Source organism: Zeus faber (genome assembly GCF_960531495.2).
Source record: "Zeus faber genome assembly, chromosome: 13".
Classification (NCBI taxonomy): Eukaryota; Metazoa; Chordata; class Actinopteri; order Zeiformes; family Zeidae; genus Zeus; species Zeus faber.
Window position 1 is genome coordinate 5445925 of NC_137198.1, and position 16686 is coordinate 5462610.

A 16686-nucleotide genomic window follows, 5' to 3' on the forward strand; every position below is an offset into this window, starting at 1 on the left:
TCAGACACGCGTGTGGCGGCAGCTGTGCGAGGGGCCCTGGCCGGCCGCAGCGCCCCCCGAGGGCGAGGCCGGGTCCTCGTCGCTGGACTCATTGTGTTCCTCCTTGTGGAGCCCCAGGCTGATGTGGCTCTGCAGGGCGGCCGGGGTCAGCCACTCCTTGGGGAGGCAGCTCTGGAGGAAAGGAATGCAGGAGCTGAAGTACGCCAGTCGGTTGACCCACCGAGGGATCTCCTTTCCACACAGCAGCTGAAGGAAGAGTCAGAAAGAGTCTTCAGAAAACTGTATTTGTTGCTGTGGATTATATGTGCATATCTGTATATACAATAACTTGAGATAACACTTTATTCACTTATTCATTCATTAATTGATTTATTTTCCGGGGATTAATAAATCCCCGGAAAATAAATCAGAGGAAAGCTAAAATAATTCAAATAAAATAGGCAGAAATTTGTGAAAGGAGGAAAATTGGAGAGTTGCTGTTACAGGTCACGCCATAAAATATTGTATCACACAAATCGCAAAAGTTTTATTATATTTATTATATTTGTATTTATTGTATTCATATTTTTTCTAGGGGTAGGGTCATGGTATATGCATCCAGTTGCTGCCTACCTTTATGTGTATATAAAAATGTGTGCATATTTAAAGGTTAAAGCAGTTTGTTTTTGACCCTGATAGAAGGAGCCCCATCTGACAGACGCTGACCTCGGACAGCGAGGAGGAGAAGTGGTTGCAGTTTTTGTGCATGAGGTGGTAGGCGTTGCCCCGGAACTCCTTGCCCAGTTCCTCCATGATTTTGTCGATGTCTTCCTCTGTGAAGTCGGTCGTTCCCAGGGCGATGGCCTCCCTGTCCAGAAGGCAGAGAGGGTTAGCAGAGCGCCGGGCTCCTCCGTCCATCGACCGGACCTCCGGTGACAATCGCCACCGATGGCGTGCAAATATCGCTTACTTGAATTTGAACGTCTCCCCCAATTCGGCGGCGTTCCCGGGGTTGATTTCGAAGATGCCGCTGAAAGGGTAGGGGTGGCCGCCGTACGCAAACTCTGCGTCACACAAGGAAGATCACTCAGGCATCGTAATAACAGAGGAGGAGACAACGGCTGATTGCGAAGCCGCACTTATGTCATTAACCCGGAGTAATTACGGTTCCCGTTGACTATATTTACAACAGAGTAAAGCGGCGGCGGCGGCAGCCCACACGTGGCCACAGCGTGGTGCATGGGACGGCGTGAAGGACGCTCCCCATGCCCAGTTTTTTTTTAATAATAATGATCTGTCATTATAGAGAGTGTTTGTATTTATTTTGCAGTTATCTAAAAATGTGCACTCGTGTTATTTAGTCCCTTGTTGTGTAATATTTAGAGTTAATCATTTTTGTCGTCCTTTCGCCCGTCTGCTGGTTTTTTTTGGTTCGGCCCCGTATGTGTTCCCTCCTGTTTTATTTGGTCAGGTCTGTTTGGTGTGTGTAGTCCTTATAGTCACTCCTGTTTAAGTTCTTTTGACCTCATTTTTAGTTTTATCATACTTGAGTTCATTTTATTAAGTTTCCCCCTGCACTGGCTTGGCAACCCTCCTAAGTTGATTATATTTATTAGGTCAAATAATCCTAATTTTGCCTCAATCTACCGTCTCAATCTGTGTCTGGCGGCTCGCTCCCGCACAGGCGGTTCATTGGAAGCGAAATGACGTCACGTAATGTTTAGTTTCATCGTGTTTGAAAGGGATTCATCAAATAACAATCATGACTTCACTATCTATGTTTTTGAATGCTTAACCAGTGCCTCAAGGAAGGAGGGTGGAGGGAAATCCACTCACTGACGAGCAAAGAAACGAACGTCGGAGCCCCGGAACGGGTGCTTCACGGACGTGCGTACCACAGACACAAAGACAGAGGCACAAATACACACAAATACACTGATCAACACACACACATACGCGCACATGCACACCCACGCGCGCACATTATATAAGAACCGCAGATGACTCAAACCCGAGAAGAGAAAGAGGGTCTTATAATAGAAAACCAAATTGTGTATCCCGTAACACCACCAACATCCACAGCTTCCCACAGGCTTCTGGGAATGTGCTTTACCAAACTTTCATTCGATTTCCAAGACATAATGGACATAAAGAGCCGTCTTACCCCTTCCATAAATCTCAATGCCCGAGTGGAAGACTCCGATGCCCAGATTGGCGGTGTACTCGTTTATCCAGTACTGGAGCGGGGGAGGAAGGAGGGAGAGCAAATAAATCAGGCAGTTATTGTGTGAGACGAGCATCATCGCAGTCGCAGAGCGCCGCAGGAGCTCGACAGGAAGCGCCCGGGACGTCCGCCCGTCGCAGGTTCCTCCTGATCCCGACGCCGAAACTGTGATAACGTGACCCGGCGCGGAGTCGCCGGCCCTCGTGGCTTTCTATGGGTGAGGAGGAAAAGGGGTTTCACCCCCAGCGCCGGTCACCTTTATCCACCCGGCTCTGAGTGTTTTTGCGTTTCATCCCAGTTTGCTCTTTGTGAGCCCCTCCTGCACCGTGGCAGCAACAAAAGCCGCCGTTGATTCACGGCGGGACCGCGGCCCCGACTTCCTCGATGTCCTGGTCGACGCCCTTGAGGACGGGTGTTAAAAGCTCGCCGTGCACTCCCGGCTGTCGCTCATTAATAATAGAACGACTTTCCTGCGCCGTTCCCGCTAAAGCCCGGCCTCCTCTTGATAATAGCAAACTATGCGTTGGTGCAATCGTAACCTTTAACCCCCGCGGGACGTCCTCTGGTTTCAACAAAGGATTAGACGCCAGGATGAGACCTGAGACCTGATCTGATATGTAACCAAATAGGGATCAATCTTTTTTTTTTTTTAATCTTTTATACTTAACTTATCCTTTGCATAGTTGTGCTTTTTTTTTGTATATTCTGTTGTTTTTTACTTGGATATTTTTTTCCTGTAAGCACATGGGTTCAAATACAATAACTGATAATAACAGTTAGAAAAAAAATAGATCTACTCCCACTTCCCACCCCTACATCAGGTCCGTAATGTAACACAATAAGGCATGAAGAGAAGAGAAAAATTACAAAAAAAACCCTAAAAAACAAATAAATGAACGAATGAATGAATAAATAAATAAAAACAATAAATAAATAAAATACAATAAAATAAAATAGAGCAATAGACTTGGCCATCTTTTGTTTATTTGTCTATTCTTGTTTTATTTTTCTCAGCCTGCAAATTTTATTTTATGCAATCCTTGCCACGTCAAATTCCTCGTATGTGATAATGTACTTGGCGAAATAAACCGATTCTGATCCTGATTCTGGGACAACACACTTCTGTTGTATTGTTTCTCTGGTCAAGCCAGGTTGCAGGACAAAGACCACTTTAATGATCCCTCCATCCCGGGCAACCTTTAAATGGCCGAGCAGAGCGGCCGTGCACCAGTCACATTGATTTCACGTTGGATGTTCACCTCATTGTCTGCCCTCCCCCCCTCCCTCATTGTGGATGATTCAGAGCTGGACTTCAGCGTTTGGGACTCAAAGGTCGCCTACGATTCCCTGGCCCCCGGGGCCCCCTCCCACGGTGGGTGCTCCATCTTGGAGCAGACCTCCCGGCGTGGCCTGCGGTCAGGATTTCAGAATTTAATCAGGCTGTCGAGCAGCTGTCCCTTCCGGCTGCGCCCGGGGTCCTCATCTGGGTGAGGACTTTGGGAAATCACAGGGAGGCGGAGTGTCCGCCACTGCACCTGGCCCCTGAGTCTCTGTGCGTGTCTGTCTGCGTGTGTTGGAGTACTTATTCACATCACAACCACAGTTGAGGGTCCTTGTGTGTGTTGTATCCATACAAGCCTGGAGTCAAATCAACTATTAACTGAACCCTAATGACTCTGCAAAGTCCATACATGTCACCACTGTGACAGTGACATGTATGACTGTGAACTTGTCGCGTTCTACCCAATTATAAAGTTTAAACTGGGAGAAACCAAAAAGTGCTCACTAACACATAAACACAGTTCATACGGCGCATGTGTAACTACTCTAATTGTGTCTTTTCAACATTTCCTGGCGTCAAATCAACAGAAAATAAAACAGCATGGTTTCAACCAGGCCACTCTGTGAAAACATTGTGTAATAATCCTTTTGGGTGTTGTTCTATAGTACACACACACTGGAGTTCACATTCAAAGCAGAGGTGACGGGCAGAGTGTGACTGAGGACCCTTGTTCGAGGAGCGATGGTGTGCGTGCGTGCGTCACGTGAGACAGTGTGTAGGCCGGAGGACTGAGGTCAGATCCTGTTGCTGAGCAGGAACCTCTCCAGTCTCCAGTGCATCCCATAGTGCACAGCCTCAGTGTTACAACTTTCCGCGCATGACAAAAGCAAACAACACTGTGGGTTTTTTTTTTGTTTTTTTTTAGAATGTCTGCAGCCGCTGGTGATTGAATATTCAAGCTATACCACAAATGATTCCCTTGTATCCCTTGCCACTGCAGTGCGTTGAGCACCATTACACTCAGCATCCCCCAAACAGGTATCATTTTAAATCGAATTATCTATAAAGTGCAGATGTAAATAGATTAGCTGGTTCTAATGGTGTAAAGTGTGGACCTGCAGCTGCCACGTGATGAAATAATAACGGAGCTTTGCAGGAAAAGCGTGCATAACTTTTTGTTTTTTTGCTTTTGCACATGCACGAGTATAAGGATTTGAAGCAATGGAGCATACCTTACCATATCATACACGTTAAGGATGACAGGTTCATTGGCCATGGCTTAAACCTGAGACTGAAAGGCAGAGGACACTAGGAGGAGCACCAGGATCACATGGAGGAACCAGAACCAGATCCAGCAGAAGCACTTGGTGGAAGCAGTTCTTTCCCCTTGTGCAGAACAGAGAGGGGTTTGTCCCGCGTGTATTTCTGGAATAATGTTTAAATAACAAAAAATAAAAATAAAAACATCATGGGGATGTCAAAGAACCATCTTCTCTTCCGTGTCAAAAAAAAATAAAAATAAGCAAACGGGATGAAAGTCAGATTCCAGGGGCAGCAGAGGAGTTGCAGCAGTGGACCCGGCCCATCTCCCACTCCGGTAAAACAGAGATCTGTTGCATTAGAAACAGATCCTTGCAGGGCTCGTGCAAGCAAAAAAACCCCAAAACAAAACATAAAAAAACAAACAAAACAAACAAACAAACAACAACGATGTCAGTGGAGGGATCACTGTCGGCGGCAGCAACAACCGGGTGCAGAGCGCGGATCAGGCCTGCAGACGTCGCAATCCGAGGGCGCAGGTTTCACTCCGCTCTCGCGGGCGAACGCCGGGGACGACGGGGCCGAGGACGACGGGCTCCGGGGGAGGACACGTCCACGGTGCCGCGGTCCGTCCACCCGTCCGTCCGCGCTCATCCCGGCTCACTCCGCGGCGGGCTCGCTTTCCCGAAGACGCGTCCGACTGGGGCGGTGTGTGTGTGTGGGGGGGGGGGGGGGGACCGGCGGCTCCGGTTCCAGGCTCCTCCGCGGGTCGACGGCTGTCTCCGGATGACGTGCAGAGCGTAGCCCCGGCCGACGCTCCGGCTGGATGAGGGGAAGCGTGCGATTACATCACCGCTGCTCCGAGCAGCATCCGACTGACGGGGAGGATGGGGGTGGGGGTGGGGGGCGGAGGCGGCGGACTCGGATCTAATGACCGGCGCCTCTCTCTCTCCACTCCCCCATCGAGCCTATCGGAGTGCGGAACTCCTCTATAAACAAGCAATGCAACCTAATGGTCGTCAGTCAGCTCTTTTATTTCTTCATGTTGTCGCCGGTCTCGTTGAGAGGGACTGCGCACTATAACGTGGGTTTTTTTTGGGGGGGGGTCCGCCCGTCACCGTGAGACCACGCCCGGCTCGGTGGCAGGCCGCGCCCCCTCCCCAATTCGTGCAGTGGACCCAGGCTCAAGCCAGGGTCGTTAAAATGACTCTTCAAAAAGGTCTGCGCTCCGTACAAAGTGAAGATATTCAGGTGAATTAATAAAAAAAACCCAAAAAACAAAAAAACAACACAATACGTACAGGTGAATTCAACATGAATTTTATTAGGTGTCTGGAGGCCAAACACATAGTATCTACTACTTGGGATCTCTCATCCTGAATAAGTTTAGATATTCACAATCTCCGCCAGCAGGGCCACATGAAGTGTATTTACAAATGATAGAGCTATGTAGAACCATATATCTACATGACAGACATGCTAAAAGTTGGCGTTGAGAACAATCTAGGCAAATTGTCAACACACAAAACATCTGTAGTCATATTTTATATGGCCATCATTTGATAACAGGACTGTGGTTAGTGCAAAACATGAAGTCGTTGACAGCAACAAGTATTTCCTTCCTTCAGAACTCTCCGTTTCAATTCGTAGTGGCTCAAAGATCACGCCCACGTAAAAATAATCAAAATGTTAAGCCGTCGATCTTTGTTATTAGGTTACAACACGCCCGAATTACCGTTCACCAAATGCACATGTGATTTCCCTCATTGTCACTGAAACCTATTACATTCGTGGCGCAAAAAAAAAAAAAAAAAAAAAAAAAAAGTGGGGGGACAAGACTTGGCACCGACGCACTGATTCTTATTTGACACACACTATGTAATGAAGCGTGTTTCCCTGTGAAAGGATAGGGAGGACACAACGGGCTGGATTTTCATTCTGGAAAATCAATGTGAACTATGTACTATTATTATTATTACAGCACAAAGTAGACGGAAAGGCACTCAAAGGGTCCGCCATGAGACACGATTCAACACGACGTTTTGAACCGCCGCCTTTGCAATCCTTCCCAACGCGGGGAGCACGGCGACACGCCATTCCGTGCGACAGCGCAGGATGAAAATGGCGCCGCACTGCGCGGATTCAGGCCGGCGGTGGAAAATAAGGAGGGCGCTTCTCACAGACCTAATGAAGGTAGAGAGAGGCCAAAGCGGGGGAAGGTGAACACAATACGGGCGTTTCCCTTCCCAGGTGTGTCTGACTCGACCCACGCATATACCACGCTGCTACTCTAAACCTACAGTGGGTGGAGTTCTGGGTGAGAACTCCCCGGCCGGGCTCAGGGCTGCAGTGAGAATGCCGTCGGCGCCTCTCCCTTCTGTGTTCTCATTGTAGCGTCATAAAAATTAACGATTTAATTAATCTCCGTGCCACTTTTATGCTCAGCAGGCTAGCGATGATTATTACATGACACACACACAAAGTGTGTGGAAGAACAACAGTGACATCAATGCCTACCAACCCCCAAAAATGCGGTGTACTCATTTTCAAGGCGTCAATTCCCTCTTCGTTCTTTGGCCTTCAAGCAAAGTTTTTTTGGTCTTAAAACATTTGGCGATGGCGGCGTCATCGCTGCGCGGGCGTCAGCGACGGAACCGCAGGTAGAGGAACGCAGAGAGGGCGGCGGCTCCCAGCACGACAGCGACCACTGCGACGGAGACGGGAGGTCCATCCCCGCCGTGTGGGCTGGACGGTCCGTTCTGGTGGCGGGCGTGCTGCGGAAAAAGACGGTCAAAAGCAAACAGGGCGATAAAGAGCGCCGCAAGGGGAGCGCTGAGGGAGTGTCCATGTAAACGCTCCAACTGTCTGTTCTCACCTCGACAAGATTTACAATATTGGCGTGGATTTTCTCAAGTGCCGACTGATCTGCAGTCTAATATTACCGAAATTCCCATTAAAAACGTCTGCTCCCCAATCGAGGAACACGCTGGTCTTCAGACGTAACTACGGCCGACAGGACACCCACCTTTTTCTGGACACGGAGAAGTACGTCTTCGCCCGCCGTCCGGAACAGCTCCACTGCAGCACTGTGTGTCCGATCCTCGAGTTTAATTCCATTTATCTACACGTCCAACAGCAGATAAAACAATAAATTAAATGAAGCGTGAAGGGTGGGGAGGTGGGGCGTTGTCTTTATTTTTAATCTTTACTTCTTTTTTTCTTCTTTTTTTAAAGGGTCCGAAGACACAGATTTATGAACTTTTAGGTATTCGATTGGAGATGGTTATATTTTTATGTTTGGGCATCGTGTGGGAGGTTCTGAAGTTCAGATCTGGCTTTGGTGCGGTTAAGGATCTGCGGCATCATCCTGCACATTCCACAGTCAGACAGAGGATCTGGTTGGAAACTAGAAGTACCGCGTCGCCTCCTCCAACCAGTCAAGTTGCCGTTTACATCCACGTCCAGACTCATAATATATGGAGTGAAGACTTTGAAGGAATTTAATAAAATGTATTAAGTGGATTTTTTGGCGAAATTGGAAGTTATCACTATATGGACATGTATGATTCCAGGGGGGGAAACGTGCTGTCTTCACTTAGAATATTTTCGGCCGTGAAGCCACAGTGACCTTGACCTCCTCAATCTAATCAGTTCACCCTCGAGTCCAAGTGGACGTTTGTGCCGAGTTTGAAAGAATCTCCCTTAAGGAACGTCGCCGGGCGTACAAAGGTGTCCATGGATAAACCCGTGCATGCATTAATGTTTAGAGTTTTAGTTTCTTAACCTGCGGTCTGCCTGAAGCTGTTGTGGCACTGCAATTAGAAACGCCTAAGCAGGAACTTGGGAAGAAGGGTGTCTCACACACACACACAGACACACACACAGACACACACACACACACACCTTTTTTTCTTTTAATGTTCATTCAACTTTGGGTCGCTTTCTGAATTTAAACAAAAAATGCAACGCATTGGGTGAGTAAAATAAATGAAATTTGAAACCAACTTCGGGTCTTAGCCGGTGTTTTAATCCACATTAAAGTGAGCTACACAGAGGGCTGCTGGCCTCAGCACAAAGCGTGCGGTCTGGATGATCTGAACTGAAGTTCACTCTCGGGAAAACCATCTTACTCGCAATCCTATCGTTTATCAAACTGTATTTAATGGAGCAGAGTTGTGCAGAATTCGTTCTTCATCGGTAGAACAGGAACACATTCTTCGGTTCAACATGAAGCTAATGTCACACTACCCCCCTAAAAAAAAACAAACAAAAAAAAAACCCCAATCGTTACCGGGACAGTGAGGACTCAAAGAGACGCAAGAGGATTTCCCTTCGAGTCGTGTGGAACAGCCTGTCCTTCGTAACAGAACGTCTTTATGGTCACAATTCTCAACCCTGTAACGCAGATCACGTCTAATATCGTTTTTTTCCCTCCTTCTTTATCTCAGCAATCCAGCGCCCTCTCTGCAAAAGGGATATCGAACACCAGACTGAACCGCTCAGGCTCCGTCCATCGCGGCTGAATCGGTGGACGTCGCCCTTTGCCCCAACACGAACCCCGCCACGACAGGCTCGAGACTTACGGACAGGATCTTGTCTCCCTCCTGGAGTCTCCCGTCCAGGGCCGCGGCTCCGTTCTCTTTGATTTTGGACACGTATATCCCGGCGTCGTTCAGAACAAACTGCTGATCCAAGCCGCCGACGATGTTGAAGCCCAGGCCTGGGGGAACGGGCGGCGGCAGGAAGTCAAGAGTTAACAAGAGGCAAACGGCGAGAGATAAGAGCCCGCACCCGGTGAACGTACACCTGCTCTGTACGAGCGCAGGCGAGTTTCAAAGTCGAGCTTTAAGGGCGGGGGTCTATCAAACTCAAACTCTAACCAGGGGGCCGCCGGGGCGTCTTCTCCTGGGGGAAGGGGTCCGTTTGCTTTGTTTTGGGTTCGGTTTTTCCTCCGGCGCATTATTGAATCGCCTGGTAATCCTGTTAGAAACAGCCCTAACAATCTATTTCATCCCGGTTCGTATTTTGAAAACATGAAGTACGTTTGCGCGGATCAACAAATAAGCTTAGTGATCTGGATAAGTTGTCTGCGGGGCCAGATTTAAGGATGTATTATCAGCGAGTGTAGTCAGACCCCGCTTCAGAGTGTGGCTGGAGCAGGTGGGTCCACTGGTTACACACTCTGGTGCCAGCGGATCCACCCCTGTCCAGCATGGGCCCCTCTCCTTTAAGTTTCACTTTCCAGTTTCAGATTGGTCAAAGCAATTCCCCCTCCTCGACGGGTCAAAGTTCGGGCGGAGTAACACCCACTCCGCAGGAGGATGAGCGGAGCGTTACACAACACAAGAGACCGGTCCGCGGTGGTTTGTCCCTGGGTAACCGCCGGGCTGCGCGGCGCCCCGGATCGAATCCCTCCCGCTCAGCGAGCGACCCGCGATTTGTGCCGCCAACCGCAGCTTGCTGTCCCTTCTTGGGAAACTCTGCCCCCGCAATATCGACAAGTGCAAAAGTGAAAATAGTTTGGCGGTGAGAAGTTAAGTTTCGGTAAATTCCACGCAGCTAACCCTCATAGCGTTCTCACCATTCTGAGGCTCAAAATGCATCTAGAACTACCTAGAAATCACTGTATTTTATTTAAATACACACGTAAATAAATTACACTTCAATTATAAATTTCAATTAAATGTATTGAACTAATTCATATCTTGTCGGTTTATTTAAATATTTAGGTGTAGCCTTTTTTTTGCTCACTAATAAACCTTCTGAGGCTGGTCCCACACTTGACTATGCTAAGCTAACGCTAAGCGCTAAGCTAGTCGTCTCACTCCGCTTCCTTCTCACCGGACGGCCCGCGTTCGAGCTGGATGTCCACCGTGGTGTGCGCACCGCGCGTTGAGCCGTCCATCTTCCCGGCGGACTCGGTAGCTCGGCCCAGTTGAACTCGGAGGGACCGACTCGTCAGGTGGAGATGGACCAACTCATGCGGGACTTTCGCTTCTGCCGCCGCCGCTGCCGCCGGCGCCTGCTGGACCGGTGGTGTGCTGCCCCCTGGCGGAGGAACCGCGGCAACTGCAGGTTTCGCAGCTGAACCAGGCGAGGGGGGGGGGGGGGAGTGACGGGAGGACCGACATGTCTCTGTTGCATCTTTTATTTATAAGCATAATCGTCTCAAAATAGTGTACCACTGTTATGTCTTTGGCAACGAATTCCCCCAAACCCCCTCCCCACGCCCCTCAGGTCCCTCCTTGTGTAAATAGTTTTTCAACATGAAACCCTATTCAGTCGACCCGAAAAAGGTGACCATCCGGTCGGAAGGACACTAGATGGGGGTTAATACTGGATAAGGAGTGGCTCCGCACACGGGTACATAAATATCATTAAAGATCGCCATCGGCGGGGGCACCGGCCGGTGGAGCCCCCACCCTGCCCCCCCCCCCCCCCACCCGGCTCAAAACGATGGGGTCCTACAGCTTTGGCGGCGGAGGCCCCCCCGAGCGACTACGTTGGTTTTTGGGCAACACACTTACATGCTTCACAATCATAGAGGCTTATCAGGATAGTGATAGGGCAGCAAGGTAAACACACAGGTCATTTTAAATACAGCATACAGCTATGGGGCGGGTATAGACAAAACAAAACAAACCCCCCAAAAAAAAAAAAACCTGAAATGATTTTGGGCACAACACATTGCCATCGGGCAGGGGGGGGGGACACCACTTTTTCCATTAGATTTAGGGGGAGCGCTCCCCTGAGGAAATTCATAATTACTGTTTTAGGTATACCCCTCCCGTGTACTACCTTTACCCTCGCTATCGTTACGTCAAAAGAATCACTTCACTGTTAGTGGCTAAAATCTGAAAAGTTCCGATTAAAAACAACAAGGAAAAAAAAAAAAAAAGTAAACAAATTAACGTACACGGGCCCAATCAGCGCTTTGTGCTTGAACGGCTGAAAATGCACTGTGCTGACTATGTGCCTGCGAGTTCCATTGGGTGTCTGACAGGGAAGTGTATAAAATACAGTGGTAAAGTTTGACTTAGGTCCTCTGCACAGTATACATTTCTTTTTTTGTTTTGCCATCTGAAGGTTTTATATCATGCTGGGGGCTGCGCTGTAGAGCGCCACGTCTCCGACGACTCGCAGTAGGTTCACGCCCTCCAGGCCGCCGACTCTGTGCTCAAACTCCAGCAGGTGGGCGCCGTCCACCGCTACTTTAAACATGTCCTCTTCCACCAGGATCTTCAGCTACGGAGAAACCAAAGCAAAAACCGAGATCAACACGAGGGTGGACTATCACGAAACGCATTACGACCGCTTTCGCCCTTGTTTTCAGGGATCCCAATCCCTTCACAAGGCAAGAAAAGAAAAGGGCGAAACGAGAATCCACCAGCGACCCAGCATCACTGAATGTGCATCTCATCTCATGTGTTACCTTAATAACATACCTCATTTGACTTCTTGAGTATATTAAGACTATCCTTAGTCTTGTTGTGTTGTGTCTATTGTTATAATACAAATATTACTTGCACATTTGGAGTATGGGGAAACGCAATTTTGATCCTCTGTGTAATTAGGTGTTGCATGGTACGATTGACAATAAAGTACACTTTGAACTTTGAGAAGCGGTTTGACTTTATTTCAATGACATCGTGCTTCATTCATTCACTCGGAGATCACCCTACCTCGAAACGACGTCCTTGGGCGAAAGGGAATCCTCCCTCGCGCTCCTCTGGCCCCCAGTGTCCAGCCAGGTTGGAGTTCCGGACGATGGTTTGCTCCTGGAAACGTGGATTGAAGTGAAAGACGACATCTTGACCCTTGATAAAATCGACGTGAAACCTGGCAGGAAAAATAAATAAATAAATAAAAAAGCCACATGATCTCACCGTTTACAATTTGTAATTTGTTTACTGATGTAGGATTAACAGTCGAAATGTATTCAATTGTAAAGCTTTGAGGAAGTTAACCTTGTTTCCTTTTTTTCCCCTCCACTAGCTCTTTCATATCAGCAGCCCTGTTTGGTTTTTTCCCTTCAAGAATTAATTCAAGCACCAATAAGTAGTGACATCACATTGCATAGGAGCAAGTAGGACAGAAATGCAACTTGAAAACAAGGTTTCTAAAATTAAAATACTGTAATCGCGGGCACAAATAATCCCCAGAGAGGCCGAGTGATTCACCATTCATCATGTCCTGTTCAAATATGTGTACTATTTATGACACAGATAAGGGAAGGTATTCCGACCATGTAAAATATTCATTACAGTACAGCACTGACGTGGACGTTTCACGCGTCTCTATTGACGGTGTTTTCCTAGAGCCCTGGCCGACGTCTCCGCCGGCCCGTTCGGGAGCAGACGCCTTTGTGGAGATCTAGGGAGGGAGGTTGTGGAACTACCTGTCTGCACCGGGAACGGGTTCCGCAATTATTGTGATCAAAAGTTGCGGCATGATCCCAGCGTGTAGCGGAAGATCATAAGGCACCATCTGAAAAAGACAACACACACACACACACACACACACACACACACACACAACTTGAGCTCAGTGCAGGACGTTTACTCCTGGAGTCGAATTCTGAGATTGTGTTGATGTATCTGTATTATCCCTTTTATTATTATTTTATTGAGCAACATCTAGAATTTGTCCTGTTTATAGAATCCACCAGGGGGACATGGGCGGAAGGAAAATCCTCCACGCAGCACTAAATGACTAAATGAAGGAGCCGTGAGGCTGTTTGCGTCACGCCACAGAAAAGGAGGAAAAAGTTGAGTTGAACATTATTCAAAATGTTGGACCTCGCCCACAATCCGGAGCAAACACCCAAATGAGTCATCGCCTCTTCAGCAACAGTTCTCCACGACCTCACCGTGATTAACTGGTGATAATGACAAACAAGCTAACACACAGGCAACAGCTCTTTTTATTTTTTTGCAATTACACACCTCATCAAAGATGTATGAAGCTGTAGAAACTTCAAAAGCAGGGTTGAAAACATGGTTAAAATGACTTTTCAACGTAACATTGGCTGCAGAGAAACTGTGAGATTGGAAAAGCAGTTTTTTGACAATGTGAACATAAACTTAATGTGATAAATAATTTTTATGTTGTTATATAAAAGAAATACAAACTGATATATGTTTCAGGTAAATAGATTAACAATAATAATAATAATAAAAAATGTATACAGAGTAATTACTTCAAATTGGAATCAAGATCAACATGTTAATAATAAACAACATGTAGTTTATTAAGGGAAAAACCTTTATTATCATAAAAATATATCTTCATATACTTTTCAAAACTGTAAAGGGTAAATAAAGCATTACATGGCACACAGTTACAAGAGGAGGCTCTCTGAATGGAAACTAATCAAACCACAGGTTGATTCTGGACGTCAGGTCCTCGTCCCACTGAAAAGTTGATTTCATTGCTTTCATTTATATGGTGGATAATATCTGGGCTGAAAGACAAGAAACAGTTTGGGTAACTAAATGTTTCTGGTCGTTTCTGGTTGAAATTTTTTGCTTGTACACTGTGCGAGCCCACAGAGCCAGCGACCGGGTTACCCAAGAAACACAGCAATGCAGCTTTCACCGAAGCATCCGCTCCCAGCAGCCCAACAGAACAGGTACGTGAACCCCCACCGGCTTCACTGTCACATTCACCTGTTTAGGCTGCTTTTCAGCCAAATGGATAGTAGTCTAGTAGTCTAGTGGATGGTTTCATATTTGTAAGAAAACCTCACAACACACTCAGCACTGAGCTGTGCCGAGTGTGTTGTATTCTTACTCATTGGAATCCTGCAGCTAGCATCTCATTAAATCATGGTGTGTGTTCACGTTCTTGTCTCACTGAGTAGATGAGTTCACAAGCCACCAGCAAATACTGGGAGACATTTATGCGGTGGCTGGTGACAGGCCTATGGCCGTATCCTGAATCCAGAAGAAAGTACCCACACCAATTTTTCTTGGATCGCACACTAGAGCATAACCACTTGTGAAGAATGCAGAAAGCAAGCAAGATACTATGCAATTTGTCAGCAGCTTGGATACTCACCAGCATTCCTCCTGGAGCAGCAGGCCCACCATATGGGTCCATGGGTCCTGGTCCTGGACCGAAGGGCCCAGGGGCAGGAGGGAATCCTCCTCCTCCATGTGGACCCCATGATCCAGGCGGGATCGGGGGAAAGGCGCCACCAGGGAATCCTGGGAAGGCACCTGGACCGGCTGCTGGGGGAAAGGCGGCGGGGCCACCAGGCCCATACATTCCATTCCCTCCTCCTGGGAAAGGCACACTGGGGTAAGGGCCAGGAGGAGCTCCAGGGCCAGAGTGAAATGGTCCAGATGGGTATGGCACAGGGGCTCCAGGGAGCTGTCCCGGAGCCCCCTCAGGTGGGTACTGCCCCGGGAACTGCCCAGGTGCTCCTGGGCCGGAGGGGAACTGTCCTGGGGCTCCCGGTCCGGATGGATATTGTCCAGGTCCTGGTGGGAACCCACCAGGACCTGGCGGGAAGCCACCAGGCACTGATGGAGGTCCTGGGTATTGTCCCGGTGCTCCGGGACCAGAGGGGAACGGTCCCTGACCCCCAGGGAACTGCCCCGGAGCTCCAGGCCCAGACGGTCCCCCGGGAAACTCACCCGGGGCAGAAGGCTGAGCTGGAGCTCCGGGGGCCGAACCGGGCCACCCTGGGTTGGTAGCAGGGGGAGCGTTGTTGGCAGGGGCAGAAGGGTTGGTGTTGCCCATTTTGCTGGCCTGGCCCGGGACATCGTCCGAGATGGCGTCCGACAACTAGAGCGAGATGGAGAGCAGAGAAGACGTCATTTATAACTTCTCTTCCATGTCATAATATGTAAGGTAAACAAAAATCCATGCGACTGTTAACCTCGACTGGATAATAAGATCGGAGCATTCCAACTCACCGAGAAATCTGCCATGATCTAAGACAAAACAAAAGGAGAGACAGTTTTAACTTTTGACTGATTCTATACACCTCTTATAATGAGCAGCTGGAAACAACTATGAAGACATGGCACATTCTGAAGTGACGCAAGAGCGGGCTAACTGTTTCCTAGTGGGATGATTCAGAGGCAGAGATACCGAGAGGATCCATTACAGCTCCAGGATTCCACGTTAGGAAGCACTTGAATTACAGTCAACACAGCTAACTCGCACATCATGTCGCACACACCTTGCTAACTAGCAAGTTATTTCAACAGTAGTTATTCGTTCAAAGTTAGCTCGCTAGTTTATTCAAGCCAGAGTGTGGCTCGGTCACAGTTATTTCGATCGTCATTCTACCTTTCCACAAGAAGGGACTCCTTTTCGACTGGTAGTTATTGTCAAACAGACAGTTTGTCCAGATTTGACGCCTGGTGGTTATTAGCAGCCAGCTCTGCTAATGCTTCCAGCTAATTCAGCTACTGTAGCAGCGTGCTGCGTTCGAGTGGAGTGGGAACTGCGAGTTCCAACACGGGGGGGACGCCGTTCTCGCCGTTGTCTGTTACTTGAGAACTCGAAGTTGTGCGATGATTCGACTTCCCAGTTAATGAGCATTGACGCAACCAAATAACGTGTGATGTACCTAAAGCTATACATTACGAAAAAACGAATGCATTTTTTTGTAAACTGTGCTATTTTTCATCGCTCATTTATTATTTTGTCATTAAATCGTTATTTTTTTTACAATACAAGGATTATTAACTTTCTTCGATGTATTTTATGAGAATGTAAAACGTAAAATATAAAAAAAAATCTCCGAACAGTGCGAGCACGTCCAAGCTCAACGCCAATCAATCGAGGAAAGAATATCTTTGAGTGTCATTATGATCATATAAATTGAGACTTTCCCCTGTATTATAACAGCACACCTTTTATTGCAATGCGAACAACAACTGTTTTATTGAAGCAAGCGAAGCATCTTTTTTCTGTTTTTGTTTTA

General features: G+C 47.9%; 2 protein-coding genes across 4 annotated transcripts; both read right to left on the reverse strand.

Moving 5' to 3' along the window:
• LOC307239160 (deubiquitinase DESI2-like) lies at window positions 1–10742 on the reverse strand (the record flags this gene model as incomplete). Its single annotated transcript, XM_080012453.1, has 7 exons — window positions 10587–10742; window positions 9329–9465; window positions 7771–7866; window positions 2144–2216; window positions 950–1043; window positions 706–847; window positions 1–246 (listed from the first exon to the last, which is right to left on the reverse strand). Exons 1-7 carry the CDS (start codon window positions 10648–10650, stop codon window positions 1–3), a joined length of 852 nt encoding a protein of 283 aa, XP_079868579.1. The 5' UTR covers window positions 10651–10742.
• Window positions 10743–11193: 451 nt separating this feature from the next.
• lgals3a (lectin, galactoside binding soluble 3a) lies at window positions 11194–16184 on the reverse strand. 3 transcript variants are annotated; one of them, XM_080012450.1, is made up of 7 exons: window positions 16047–16184; window positions 15668–15685; window positions 15386–15536; window positions 14805–15028; window positions 13144–13232; window positions 12428–12584; window positions 11194–11990 (listed from the first exon to the last, which is right to left on the reverse strand). In XM_080012450.1, exons 2-7 carry the CDS (start codon window positions 15680–15682, stop codon window positions 11835–11837), a joined length of 792 nt encoding a protein of 263 aa, XP_079868576.1. In that variant the 5' UTR covers window positions 15683–15685; window positions 16047–16184; the 3' UTR covers window positions 11194–11834. The 3 variants fall into 3 exon arrangements, with proteins under 3 accessions (XP_079868576.1, XP_079868575.1, XP_079868577.1); XM_080012449.1 differs by having other exon boundaries at window positions 14805–15536; XM_080012451.1 differs by lacking the exons at window positions 11194–11990; window positions 12428–12584; window positions 13144–13232 and adding an exon at window positions 13734–14208 and having other exon boundaries at window positions 14805–15536.
• Window positions 16185–16686: the final 502 nt, after the last annotated feature.

Coding starts and splice junctions, on each gene's coding strand:
- lgals3a (XM_080012449.1), bottom strand. Junction 13,233..14,804: donor CTGCTCCAGGAGGAATGCTG/GTGAGTATCCAA, acceptor TGTCTTTTTCAG/ATGGTGCCTTATGATCTTCC. Junction 11,991..12,427: donor CCCAAGGACGTCGTTTCGAG/GTAGGGTGATCT, acceptor GTTTCTCCGTAG/CTGAAGATCCTGGTGGAAGA.